Genomic DNA, 13330 nt, shown 5'->3' with positions numbered 1-13330 from the left:
TTTATCCATTTTTGATCCAGATTTTGAATCCTGATCTTTCTCCGTTTTGTGTCAAAACTAAAGCATACGCATATTTTATTATTTTACTTTGAGCAAACTGTGTGTGAGTGCTTGCTGAATCTTACACTTCAACAATTACGGAAATACATTCTTTATTCATTTTTAACACAGAATTGTATCACAGCTCACAAATCATATTTCAAACTGATTTTTATCAAGCAAAAATATAAAGAAGGATCTCATATCAGTCTTAGAAAAAAGGTCAAGTGAAGAAAGGGTCACATCAATAAGCTATAAGATATTTTCAGATACTTTCAGCTCAGTCAAATGGGCAAATCCTTTACTTTCATCCATCAACTGGGATTTACAAAGCCTTTATTTAGCGAGGGTGCGTAGTGAAGTTTGTGTGGTGTCTCTGCTCTTATATGTAAGGCCAGGACAGAGTAAACACACCCCAGCTGAGTCATTGCTCATTCATAAACCGCCCTTCATATTCACTGACATTACTGACATCACGACTGCTCTGTCGGCTTATATTCAGATTAAGCGCATTGCTGACATCGTCAATAAACAAGCATGTGCTCACTTTTGAGAATATTTGCAATAAGTGCAATTTGACAGGAAAGTATTAGTCCACCAGTGGCAAAAGTGCTTTTGTCCTTTTTTTTTCATAACAGAGGATACAGGGTATGTGTTTTGTCGCCCCGTGCAGATTACAGGCCTTTGACACATGCTGTATAAAATAAGAGCTAAATGAACAGTAATGGTAGGAGAGACCGCAACCATTAGACGAAATTCCTCTCATTAATAATTCATGAGTTTTCTCTGAATTCTCTGACAGAGAATTTTTAAGAGTTCCTCTACAAAAGGAGTTTGCACAGGAAACACAGGGAAAAGTATACTCAATTTTTGCAATCAAGTTATTGTTCATAAATAATTTGTAAGACACAGATTAAAATATATATACATATATTCAACATACTTTTGAATAAATGTATATCTGTACTTATATATACTCAGCTTATGGCTGCAAATATCACTGAACATAGACAAAGTCCTGGACGCTTAACTGCTGGTGTGGGTATTAGCACACAAATGAGTTGTACTTTGATTTACAACTTTTTGCCAGCAAACTTATCAGTAATTTGCATTGGTAATGAATAGAGTGTGGGAAAGACTGTTGCTATAGTTACAGCGGAAGAGCATCTCTTAAATCCTGATGAGGTGGTGTGATATTTGCTCCACACCCTTGTGCCTACTGCACATCCTTCCTATAGATGGCAGCATTGTGCAAGACACCCAATGATGACGTTACTCTTGACGTTATTAGCAACATTATATTCTGACTCTAAATTTTCAGTAATACTGAGGAAATGAGTATGTTGGTTCATGTAACCAATGTGCAGCTAGTTTTTGACAGTCTTTCTTTCCCTTTTTTCATCCAGTCGCTGAGGTTGATTGCTGCAGAAAAGCTTATATTGAGAATATCTGTGGGCTTCTGAAAGCTCAAGTCAAATTTATCTGAATTATTTAGTCTAAACAACTTCTGCCCTCAAGGAAAAGCGGATTATGCAAATTGGTCCACAAGCAGAAAATTGATCACACAGGCGCAATCGATTCTCTTCCATCGCCAGCCCAAGAGAAAAGATCAGACTAAATCAGATATGACATCCTAGTCCAGAATTAAACAACAGATCAACAAAGACATTGATTTATATTGCACAGAAAAGTCTATCTTAATAAAGGTAAGGTTTATTTCCTCCTCAGCTATTGTCTTTCTCGATTTGTTTATAGAGGGCAGCTATCCTGTAGGGCCACTGTGCTTCTTTAGCCACCAAGGTGTAATTAACAGTTCCAATAGCCACAATCTGCCACCCTCCACTAACATCACAGAGTCCTCAGCCTGCTCTACATTAGCACTTCACGATACTTCAAGACACTTCACGATAGACACCAGGGCTGGATTCTTCTAGTCGTACAAAAGCACGTCTGACCTCTAGAGATGAACATGGAGAAATAGTAAACAGTAAACGAACAAAAAAATGTTATCAACACAAATTATCACACAATACAAAGGACAAACCTCACACTTAAAAACATAAAACTGGGGTCACGTCACATTGTATAGAATATATTATAGCTGATAAATAAGGTGGGGATATTTCAAATATGATATGTGGGGGTTATGATGTTAAGTTCACACTGGGGTAGGGTTAAGGGTTACAATTAAGGTTGGAGGTGAGAGTTAGTATTGGGGGTTTAATGTTTGGGTTGGGAGTAGAGCTGAAGGTTTAGGATAAGTGTTGGATGTTTGGAATGGTGATGGAGGTTTAGAGTTATGGGGTTCATATTAGTGATGGAGATTCATGCTAAGGGCAGAGATTACAATTGGCGGTTTATGGTTGTGGGTTCAGATTAGTGACAGAGGCTTTTGGCAAGGGTAGGGATTCATGTAGAAGGTTCACGGTTGGGGGTTAAGATAAGTGTTGGAGGGTTAGGGTTAGAATTTTAGGTTATGATTAGTCAAGGATGTTTATGGTAACAGTGTTACAGGGTTAGGATTTGGTGGTTCAGAATTGTGTTGAAGGTTTAGGGGTAGAGTTGGGGGTTAGGATTCATGATGGAGGCTCATGGTAAGGGGTAGGGATTCATGTTGGAGGTACAGGTTTGTAGGTTCAGAGGCTTAGGGTTAGAGTTGAGGGTTAGGATTAATGATGGAGGTTTATGGTTAGGGTATGGGTTACTGTCGGCTCGTTAGGGTTGGGGGTTTAGATTAGGGATGGAGAAGGTTTGTGGTAAGATCGGGATTTGTGTTGTACATTTAGGGTTAAAGTTTGGGAGTAGAGCTGGATATTTAAGGTTAGGCTTGGTAGAGGAGTTGGAAGTTTATGATTACACCATTTCTACACCGAGCACATCGGTTGACACGAGAGTGAGGCTGTCTACATGGGACACTTTAAAGTCAACATTACAAATCAATTTGTCATTTTGTCGGAAGTTGGACAAGCCCATGTAGTATGTCAGAAATTGGGGCATCAGTTTACGGTGCAATGCATCAGAATGTATCTATTGTAGACAGCATTGATTATAATGAGTGTCATTGGCTTTTGATGTGTTGTGCCACTTGCATGTGCGACCCGGTGTAGACTGTGTTAGAGGTGATGGTTATGGTAAGGGTTGGGGTTAGTATTGAAGGGATAGGATTAGAGTTGAGGGCTTGGATTAGTTTTGAGAGGTTGGGATTAGAGTTAAAGGTCTAGGATTGGGGTTGGGATTAGAGTTATGATTTAGAGGTTTGGGTTGATGATTAGGCTGCTACAGAGGCTAATGCTAATGACAGCACACAATCCTCTAGAAACATCAGGGTTCAGAACTGTGAACAGTTGCAACCACACCTCCTCTGCTGAGATCCTCTCAACACTGGAGGAGGGTGGGGGAGTTCTAAAGTGCTGAGTGGTCCCTCTTGTCCTGGGGCAAATAGGTCAAAGGTCATAGGCCAAAGTTTAGAGATTGAGTAAAGTGTAAGTCTGAGAGTCAGAGAGGGTCTCAGGAAGGACAGAGAGACAGGAAACAGGGATGATGAATCCTCCGCTGGTCAGCTAAATGATCATCAAATGAGCAGCTCAACCAGTAAAGGGTTCTTTAGATTTGTGGCTGACCTCTGAACTCTGACCCCTCTCCCCCGTTCCCCTATGCAACTGATGAGATATGTTTCTCCTCCGGGTCGGCTTCTGCCTCTGCGTCACCCATCAACGGCTGCCTCTTCTTTAGCTCTCGTTGGTATTTTGCCATTAGAGAGGCATAAATGCAGCCATACGTTGCGGCAGCCACCATCATAATACACACGATTCCACAGACCACACCAGCGATCACTACTGTACCGATCGCCCTGCGAACACTGACCGGCCGATAACGCTGCTTCACACAGTCTGGTAGCTCCGCCGGTGTACGCACCACTGCACCATCAGATGACGGAGTGGCTGTCCCTCGAAAACAAGGTGGAGATCCACTCTTTGTGCTCCCAGCCCCGCCCCCATTCTCATCTTCCAATTGCAGACAGTAGTTGAACATCTCCACAGGAACACCCCTGATGTCACGACCCCTTAAGTCCTTCGGAAGTGTACACTCAACGGCATCGACATAACCGCCTATGACAAAGCAATAGAGAAAGATAAATTAAAATTTTAGCTCTCTAAGGTAAACAATAGTCACCTCTAATAAATTTAAATGGCTGCTTCAAGCCCTCCAAAATAGCCCCGCACAGCTAGTAGGGTCAGCAGCCCTCTTCAATTTGCGTGCGTGTGTTTGTATGAGAGGAAGAGTGGTAGCTGGTGTATAATTAATAAGCCTGACATGCATACAGAAGCTCTGTTCCCAAACCTAGTGAGCAGCCATGCTGCCCACTGCCTACATAGGCAGCAGCCTTCAAAGGCAGCATGTTAACTGTCATGGAACCTCATGAGACTGATTTGGAATGCTCTACATAGACAGCAACTCCGCATGCCACACAGTTATTTTATTTTATTTTTTATGTTTTGCACAGGATAGACGACTCACACTTGATTTTAATGTATCTATCTTGGATTTTCTTATTTGTTGCATTGTGGTATCTCCATGAAAATAAACATGCCTTAGAATTTGGTCAAAACAGAAGGCAGCATAAGTAAGATACCTACCTTCATGTCAAGAGAGAATCTATGATGCCTCAAAATGCTGCCTCCGTAGGCAGCTCACTAGGTTTTGGAACAGAGCAAGAGAATCGGAGCCCACCATGACTGGAGTCTCTTTCTCACACACGCTAAAAGCTTTGTGACTCAGCCTCTCATGTCTGTTTCAAATCCCCCTCCCTCTCAAAGCTGCTCTGAAATAGAATGAAATTAGTTTCTCTGACTCAGAGTAGAAGGATTGAGACAGATAGAAAAATAGAAAGCGAGAGGTATAGATAATAAGAAGCAAAGACTTCTAAGCTCTGCTTCACAATGATTTTTGGGGTTTTGCCACATTTCATTGCCAGTGGTAGACAAAAGATAGACAGGGAATTATTAGGGAGAGAGTGGGTACATACCCTACAATATGTTTGGTGTACATGCACTTACCATTAGCTTACAGTGCCATCTGTTAAAAGGCTTAATAAAGCTTTTTTAAAACTGATAATTCTCTAAATTCTCATTGGTTGAGCCACGTTCAAAGCCCTTGTAAAATGCCAATGAACTAAATTACTTGATGGAAGAGTAGTTTATTCAAATTTTAAATATTAATAGTTTTAATTATTTATTGTGCACTGTACTTTATAGGCACAATATGTCTTGTGACATATATTAAGTTATTTTAGGGGTGTTTTAGGCAGTCCACTTTGGGCTGTGCCAAAGAACGCATTGCACTTAAAGGGATAGTTCACCCAAAAATTAAAATTCTGTAATTACTCACATGTTGTTCTAAACCCGTAAGACCTTCAGTCATCTTCGGAAACCCAAATTAAGATATTTTTTGATAAAATCCGAGAGCTTTTTGACCTTGCATAGACAGCAACGCAACTGACATGTTCAAGGCCCAGAAAGGTTGTAAGGACATTTTTAAATAGTTCATGGTTGACTGACACGGAAGAGAAGAAATTGTTGAATAAGTCGTTATTTTTGTTTTCTTTGTGCACGAAAAGTATTCTCATAGCTTCATAATATTGTGCTTGATCCATTGATGTCACATGGACTATTTTGACGATATTTATCTTACTACCTTTCTGGGCCTTGAACGTGTCAGTTGTGTTGCTGTCTATGCAGGGTCAGAAAGCTCTTGGATTTCATCAAAAATATCGTAATTTGTGTTCGGAAGATGAACGAAGGTCTTACGGGTTTGGAACGACATGAGGGTGAGTAATTAATGACAGAACTTCCATTTTTGGGTGAACTATCCTTTAAGGTAAAATCCCAGTAACACACAGCCTCTTGTGGCTTATTGCTTAAAGGACGTGTTTGTACACCTGCAGAGGACCAAAACAGCATGAAGTCCTCACCTCGATATATTAGCCACTCCATCCAGTGTTTGAAGTCTCTCAGGTTGCAGTCACACTCCCAGGGGTTCATGCCCAGCTCCAGGTGCTGAAGGTTGACGAGAGGCTCAAATGTGGCTCTCTCAAGAGCATGAAGTCTGTTCCCAGCCAAGGAGAGCCAAGTCAGCCCTTGCAGCTCATCCAGCAGGCCCAGCGGCACAGCGGCCAAGCCGTTCAGAGACAGATCCAGTCTCCGCAGCAGGGTCAGGCCGCGAAATAACTCGCGATCCAAAACCGTCAGGCTGTTGTTACGCAAACTCAAATCACTCAGGTTACTCAGCTCACGGAACAGTCTGGAAGGCAGGTTATCCAAATAGTTATTGGACAGGTCGAGTGTCTCCAGGGTGCTTAGGTTGGCGAAGGCAGAGACGGGAAGGGAGGAGAGGCGGTTATTGGCCAGAAGGAGGGTATGTGTGCCCTCCGGGAGAGAAGTGAGAGCGGGCACAAATACTAGACTCCGCCCACTGCAGTTAGCTTCCAGTGAGTTACACACACACTCTGAAGGACAGCCAGCGCATAACTGCAGTAACGTAGCACACACACTCAGCACACCTAGCAGACCTGTGGAAAAGAAGAAAAAAAAAAGTGTATATCGTCGGAAAGAACTGACATAAACCATTAACTCCTGAAAGCTGCTTTGATTGATGTGAAAGATGTGACAGGTGTTGATTTAGTGCCACTGTGAATCACATGTACCGTATTTAATGAACCAGTGCTCGACAGAACTGAACCTGTAGCTGCTGCTCCTACTACACTATTTTAAACCGGAGCTTATGTGATACAAACGGACCTCTAGACAAGACAGCAGTATTTTTGTTGCAGTTGCTGTAAGTAGCTGCTATCCGTTGCAGCACCTTCGGGCTGTTTTTTTAAACTCACTTATTTTGATTTGTGTATAGAGAGCTCTTAATGGGTTATTTTGCCAAAAATGAAAATCGTGTAATTATTTACTCGCCTTCATGTGTCTTTAAAACTGTATGACTTTCTTTCCTCCCTAGTACACATAAGAAGATATACTGCAGACAGTCCAAAATGCTTTTTATCATATTGGAGGCTGGAGCTGTCAAGCTCCAAAAATGGAAAAAAATAAAAAATGCACCAAAAAAATAAGACTATTACTTGTGTGCTGTATTCAAAGTCTTCCAAAACCACACGTGTGTTTTGCAAAGAAAAGACCAAAATTTAACTTTCTATTTACTGAAAATCAATAAAGAAATGCACAAAACATTCAATATTTCAATTGAATGTGAGTGCAAATGAGAACTGAGTGCAAATGAGATTTAAGAACTACACTGAACGTACATTGGTGAGTAAATGACAACAATTCAGCTATTTCTTTGTTGTTTCCTGAGTGAGATCCTTGAGTTGGCTAAATGGTTCCTTGTTGGCTGATGTAACAAATTCTTGAGATTAGTATTGGTTTCTGGGTTCTTTAATGTATCAGTAAACAGGTTTCTATGAAGTAAAATTCACACACTGCCTACATTTTGAGGCAGCCTAATCTATCTAAGGCTGCAGTGGTTCTCAGTTGGTGGGTGGCACCTAAAATTTGGTTACAGGTCTGTTCCGACCCTGCGCTGGACAAGCATTTTGGATGGATTCATAGAGTTCTGTTCTGATAGGATTAAAGGTAGCAGGGAAAATGGTGCATAGGCTAGTGAAATAAATAGGGAGTAGAATTTTTACTGTGTGATTTTAAGGATATTTTTGTTTACTTTTATACCTTAAACAATTCTGATACTTTGCTGGCTCACCATTTGTGAAGCAAAACCAATGGAGATTCACTGGAGAGTCAAAAATTATTTTTGGAACCTAAAAAGTTCTCCTATGGCAGTTGCTTTTCCATTCTAAACGAACATGTACGATGGGAATATAATGTGCCTCAGAGTTAAACAGAGAATGTCCTCTGCTCTGCCATGACAAAACAAACATTTGCCAACTGTTCGTCACCTCTCTCTTTTATGCAACTGTGGAAAAGGGTAGGGAGCAATGTTTCTCTGTGTGTGTGAGAGACAATCACATGCTATCAATGGGTATGACGGTTTTAAATGTTGAGTTCCCAGTTGTCTCGTTGCTGAATGTGTGTGTGTGCGTGTGTGTGTGAGAGAGTGTTTGGCAGTTTGAGTGCAGACAGATGCAGTTACAGCACTCAGATATCTGATCCTGACCAGCCTCAACACCCTGATCCCTCTGTAATCAGAGACACATACAATCATCACAAACACACACACACTCTCTCTTATTCACACTCACACAATTCTGTGTAATCTCAACAATTAATCCATCCTTCTAAACTATGTAGTTGTGAATGATTCTAGAATTGCTGTTTTGGCCAATCAACCTTCAATCTTCAGTATATCCCATCTTTCCAGCACAAGTTCCCTTTTTTCTCTCATCCCTTCTTGTTTGGCTGAGGAGAAATGTGTGTCAGCACATCAGGATAGGCATATGACTGCTGTTATTGAAACAATGTTCTTTCACTGTCATGAGCCCTATGTGTTCAGAACAATCCTGTAGAAAACCACAAAGAAGACTGTATGTCAGTGGCGAGGACGGAAATCTCCCAGCGACTGGACCTAGTTTAAAATAGGATGAACATCTATTCTGTGCCTTCACTACAATTTTACGAAGTGTCCCTCTTTTCTTAGCTTTTAGGATTGGCTCATTTTAACAGGATGACTCCAGTTCCCAGAATAAATAAAACAAATTACTAAAGAAATTTGGAAATTTGAAGAGAGTGCTGATGGCTTCATTGAAAATGAATGGGGACTGCAGCTTTTAAGTTACAAAATGCACCATAAAAGAAATTCGTACAACTTACATACATATTCTACAATCTATAGTTATTTGACTCACTGAATCATTCAGATGCATTTTATGAACTGGATCAACTGGATTAATTGAAACTATCAGACTCAAAAGAAAGATTCCTTCACAGATCTAGTGTGGATGTCAAGATTATCAGTGAATAATCAGCAAATAGGCTTTTCCTCACACAAAGCTAGCTTATGGCTTCAGAAGTCCTTGAAGAGTGTGCAAGTCTTTTTAAGATCATTTTATGGTGTTTTGTCATTTTGGAGCTTGACAACACCAGTTTTCATTCATGTTCATTAAACTGAAAGGAATGGCTAGGATATTTTTTCAAAAAGCTTTGTGTTCCCCAGAAAAACTAAAGCTGTACGGACTAAGTATTGACTTACAATACAGATTTTAAGTCTGACACTAAACCAGCATAAATATTTTCACTATACAGCTGTAAGTATATGTGACAATGCAGCAGAGCTGTGTGTGTGTGTGTGTGTGTGTGTTTGTGTTGCCTCTGCGTTGCTTCATGCAGATCTTTAATAAGACACACATTATCTAAAGCCATCCTAATCCATCTGTTGCTGTGGCAGCTGGTGATGTTTGCTGCACTCTATACCACTCTATACAAACCCATAGGGACACATACGTCAACACACACCACCTTTCTTTCCACAAACATATTAGTGAAACTGATAATTTCTTGAAACGCATCAGTCTGCACGCTGGTGACATGTAAATACTTGATTTAGATCATTGATAGTCACAAAAAGCATGTAAAACTGTATGAAAGTAATTGGTCCTTAAGCCCAGCCCCTTCAGAAGAGTGAAAGTGTGTGTGTGTGTGTGTTGGGCTCACCTTGGCTGTCCGGATTTCCTCTCCTCCAGCGACCCACTGTAGGTGCAGTGCTGAGCTGCATTTCTGCGCTTCTATGACTACAGCTGCCTCAGATCTGCTGTGACATCAGCTGGCCCTGATGCCAGCCTCCACAGGCAGCGATATGGGGCCAGTGACGAGACTGCAGAGAGAGTTTGAAGGATAGTCAGTTTTTTTCTGTAGTTAATATGACTTTTGAAGGTGAGCGCTTGTTTTCTGCCTGTCTCAGCATAGATGGCTTACTGAGTGTGTGAGCTGCATGGTGTGTGTTTTTAGTAGCTGCGGTGAAACTCAAATAAATCTTGACATATTGGTAACAACAGTGTCACTGTCATGTCATGGCTTATTTTTTCAAATCAGCTCACTTTCTGTCAAGTTTGATCCCTTCTGTATGTATTCTAGTCTAGCTCAATAGAAAACATCTTAGGAAAGAACAAATTAGCAATTAAATTTCAACACAAACTTTGTTCCTCATTTCTGTTCAAAATTCTATTGTACCATTGATTAGACTATGTTCCAGTAAAGTGATGGAAAATGCAGTTACATTCTACAAGAATGAAAAATCACAAGTGTGAGCTCTTGAATATTTAAAATGATTATTATTTTATTTAAATACTTTATTATTTAATAATACTGTTCATATTTAATATAAATTATTTATATTGATTAAATGGAGACGTATGCTTACATCTCCTGATTCTCATATTTTTCCACTGCGAAAAAGACTCCTGTATTCTCACAACTGTTTCTTCTAAAGATTCAGAAGATTTCTCAACAATGTCTTCAGCTGTTCTCCGATTTGTTTAAGATACCAAACTCTGAAAAGCCAAGCTCAAATATTTCTCATCAAATTCTGTCGGCAAAGTCCAAAAATGTATGTGCTGATGAAAAACTAATAATTAATTATATCATAAAAAAGTATTAAAACATATTAAAAAAGATTACATATTTTATTTGTTTTACTTTTTGTCATGTAAACAATACCAGAGAATAATAAATATGCAAATATGCTGTTAAATTATGGAAATATTAGATTAAAATATCAGGGTGTACTTCAAGTACCTGTTTTCGGTCAAAGGGGTATGTAGTATGTCAACAATTGTCTCATTTGTATTTCTCCTATAGAATTTCAAGAGAAATATCCAAGACAAATTTGATACTTCAATCAAACATAACTGAAATATCCTGTAAGTCCCCTGAGCTATGAAAGAGCAACATCTGAGAAACAGAACTTTCCTCCTGGTACAAAGCCACCTGCAATACAGCGGTGCTTACTGTAATACAGCTCTCCAGGGTACAATACCGTAGTAGAACTGACACTGCAGACACGATTTAGTTAATTGCAGTACAGTAATACGACACTGAAACACTTACAGCACATGACAGAGACGGGAATATTTTTATTATAACGACGTACCATTATGTAATACCAGTTGTGTAACGCAATGCTGTGAATGTGTGTGTCTCAGATCATTGAGCACAAGGTTACAAGTTGCTTCTGTTTACGCCAGGCCGGTTTGCTGTAAAATGGCCGCTGCTGTCTTAGACTCCCTTTCTGTGACACTTCGGCCTTGTCACCTGCCACATCCATCACAGCGTGTGTGTCTGTGTGTGCGTATTTGCGCAACGCAACACCAATTCACCAGGCTGTCATCCGAAACGGCACAGTGGAAAAATGTGCAGATATTTAGAGGTTATATTGCATGTGTGAATGTGTGTGTGCAAGTGAGTCTCTGCAAACACCTTTTGGAGTTGCTCAACACGTGAACATTTTCCGCGCATTACGTTTCCTAGAACATGCAAGTTTGACAGTGTGATAATATGCAAGTGTATGTGTGTGGAGAGGATAATTAGTTGAGCGATGTGTCATTTGACTCCCAAGCATGCAGCCCGCACACACACACGTGATGTAATAGTCTCTCACTTTAGCAGCATTTCTCCACGTCCAGTTCAGCACATATTTCACACATTCTCACCCCACGCCGTACTAACTTCCTGTGAATGCACAAGGTCAACTATGCATGTGTGTGACAACATGAATGTTGTTACTGTATCTTGCAACACATAAGCTAATAGAAATGCACTTTTGATATTCACCCCTGAACCAGTCCTTCTGGTCCCTTTTCTCATGCACACATGCACAAAAGAAGGCCATCGAAGTCAACATCAAAGTGAAGAAACGTTAGAAACAAAGGCGCAGAGGCCACGGGATTAATTATTAAGAGCAGAATCACAAACAAAGACACACGCTTGCAAAAAAACACACATGCTCACTCAAGCAACACATACAGAGTATGCACAAAAACATACAAACCTATTACACAAATGTTTTTAGTCCTACCGTAAATGTGTGTATATATGCAAGTGTTTATAGGATTGCATATTGTAGATGCAATCTCACTCCTATATGCTTATATACACTCAAAAGCAGCATTCCAGCACAACACCTGCGCTCACATACACATCTTTACATTTCCTTTGTGTCTATATAAAAAAAAACTGGACATCACATGCTCTATACCCAAAACAACTGGCGTATGAGTCTGTCTCATAAAAAACATCCCTCGGCAAACATCATGCACAGACATGGTAATCATAATCGAGGCAAACTGTAATGTGTGCATGTGTATATGTGTTATAGGTTAACAGTGTTTCACTCACCGTCTTTAGATGCAGTCCTTCTTGGCGTCCCCCCCCCCAAGCTCACACACACACTCTCTCTCTCTCACACACACACACACACACACACACACACGCACACACACACGGTTGTGGGAGAAATGAGCGAATAGCAGCTCTCGTAACGCTCCATTATGGAAATGAAAATATCCTTCCGCTGCCAAGAGCAACGGCTGCCACAGAAGGAGAGATGGATTGGAGGAAGGAAAAAAACGATTAAAATAAAGAAGAGGGAGATGAAGGAGGGGAGTTAAATCCTGCGCAATGCCTTGCTGTACTGCTCAGAGAGAGGAGGACACAGAGAGAGAAGAGAGAGAGTGTGAAAGAGAGAGTGAGAGAGGGGGGAAGAGGAGGGGGAGGTGTGCTCCAGTCTTTCAATTCTCTGTGGTTTCCAGCAGATCGGCTCGCCTCTGTGTTGGTATATTGAGTCCACAGAATGCACTCTCGTGTATGTGTGTGTGTGTCAGGAGGTTGTCTCTCAAACGCGTGCTGTCCTCAGGCCAGCCTTTGGTGCGCATGTGTGTCTGCGTGAGTATGTGTGTGTGCGTGTGTTGCTTTCTCCATATGTGCATGTGGTGAGGCGTGCAGTGTAAGCGTGTGCCAGCCTTGTCAAAGATAGTAACATTAGTGAGGGATGAGGGGAGAGAGGAGGGGTCAAGAAAACAGCTGATTCTTTCTCCTTCTTTATAGATAGATAGATAGATAGATAGATAGTAGCAGCGATGCATTTTATCTATCTATCTATCTATCTATCTATCTATCTATCTATCCGGCTGTATGTCTATCTATCTATCTATCTATCTATCGTTCTATCTGTCTGTCCATCCATAGTAAGTTTAACTGCAGTGTTAATTTAGAGAGAATATCCATCTATCTATCTATCTATCTATCTATCTATCTATCTATCTATCTATCTATCTATCTAT

General features: G+C 40.6%; 2 protein-coding genes across 5 annotated transcripts in view; one reads left to right on the top strand and one right to left on the bottom strand.

Moving 5' to 3' along the window:
* LOC107591101 (voltage-dependent calcium channel subunit alpha-2/delta-4-like) overlaps positions 1–13330 on the top strand; it is a 46512-nt gene that overhangs the window by 12529 nt on the left and 20653 nt on the right.
* LOC107590570 (leucine-rich repeat and transmembrane domain-containing protein 2-like) overlaps positions 661–13330 on the bottom strand; it is a 31396-nt gene continuing 18726 nt past the window's right edge. Inside the window, exons 1-5 of one of the 4 annotated variants that reach the window (XR_001609803.1) lie at positions 12387–12520; positions 9708–9867; positions 6011–6607; positions 3396–4148; positions 661–1996 (exon numbers count right to left, since the gene is read on the bottom strand). Coding sequence is in view for 3 of the 4 variants with exons in the window: in XM_016279397.1 (XP_016134883.1) it covers positions 3691–4148; positions 6011–6607; positions 9708–9768 (1116 nt within the window). In the remaining variant the exon portion in view is untranslated. Of the gene's footprint in view, positions 4149–6010; positions 6608–9707; positions 10184–12386; positions 12521–13330 lie in introns of those variants that run through there. The other 3 variants (XM_016279397.1, XM_016279406.1, XM_016279416.1) reach the window with 3 other exon arrangements.

The sequence above is a fragment of the Sinocyclocheilus grahami genome, unplaced genomic scaffold (assembly GCF_001515645.1).
Source record: "Sinocyclocheilus grahami isolate Dianchi unplaced genomic scaffold, SAMN03320097.WGS_v1.1 scaffold8.1, whole genome shotgun sequence".
NCBI classification, from domain to species: domain Eukaryota; kingdom Metazoa; phylum Chordata; class Actinopteri; order Cypriniformes; family Cyprinidae; genus Sinocyclocheilus; species Sinocyclocheilus grahami.
This window is presented reverse-complemented; position numbering and strand designations above follow the sequence as displayed.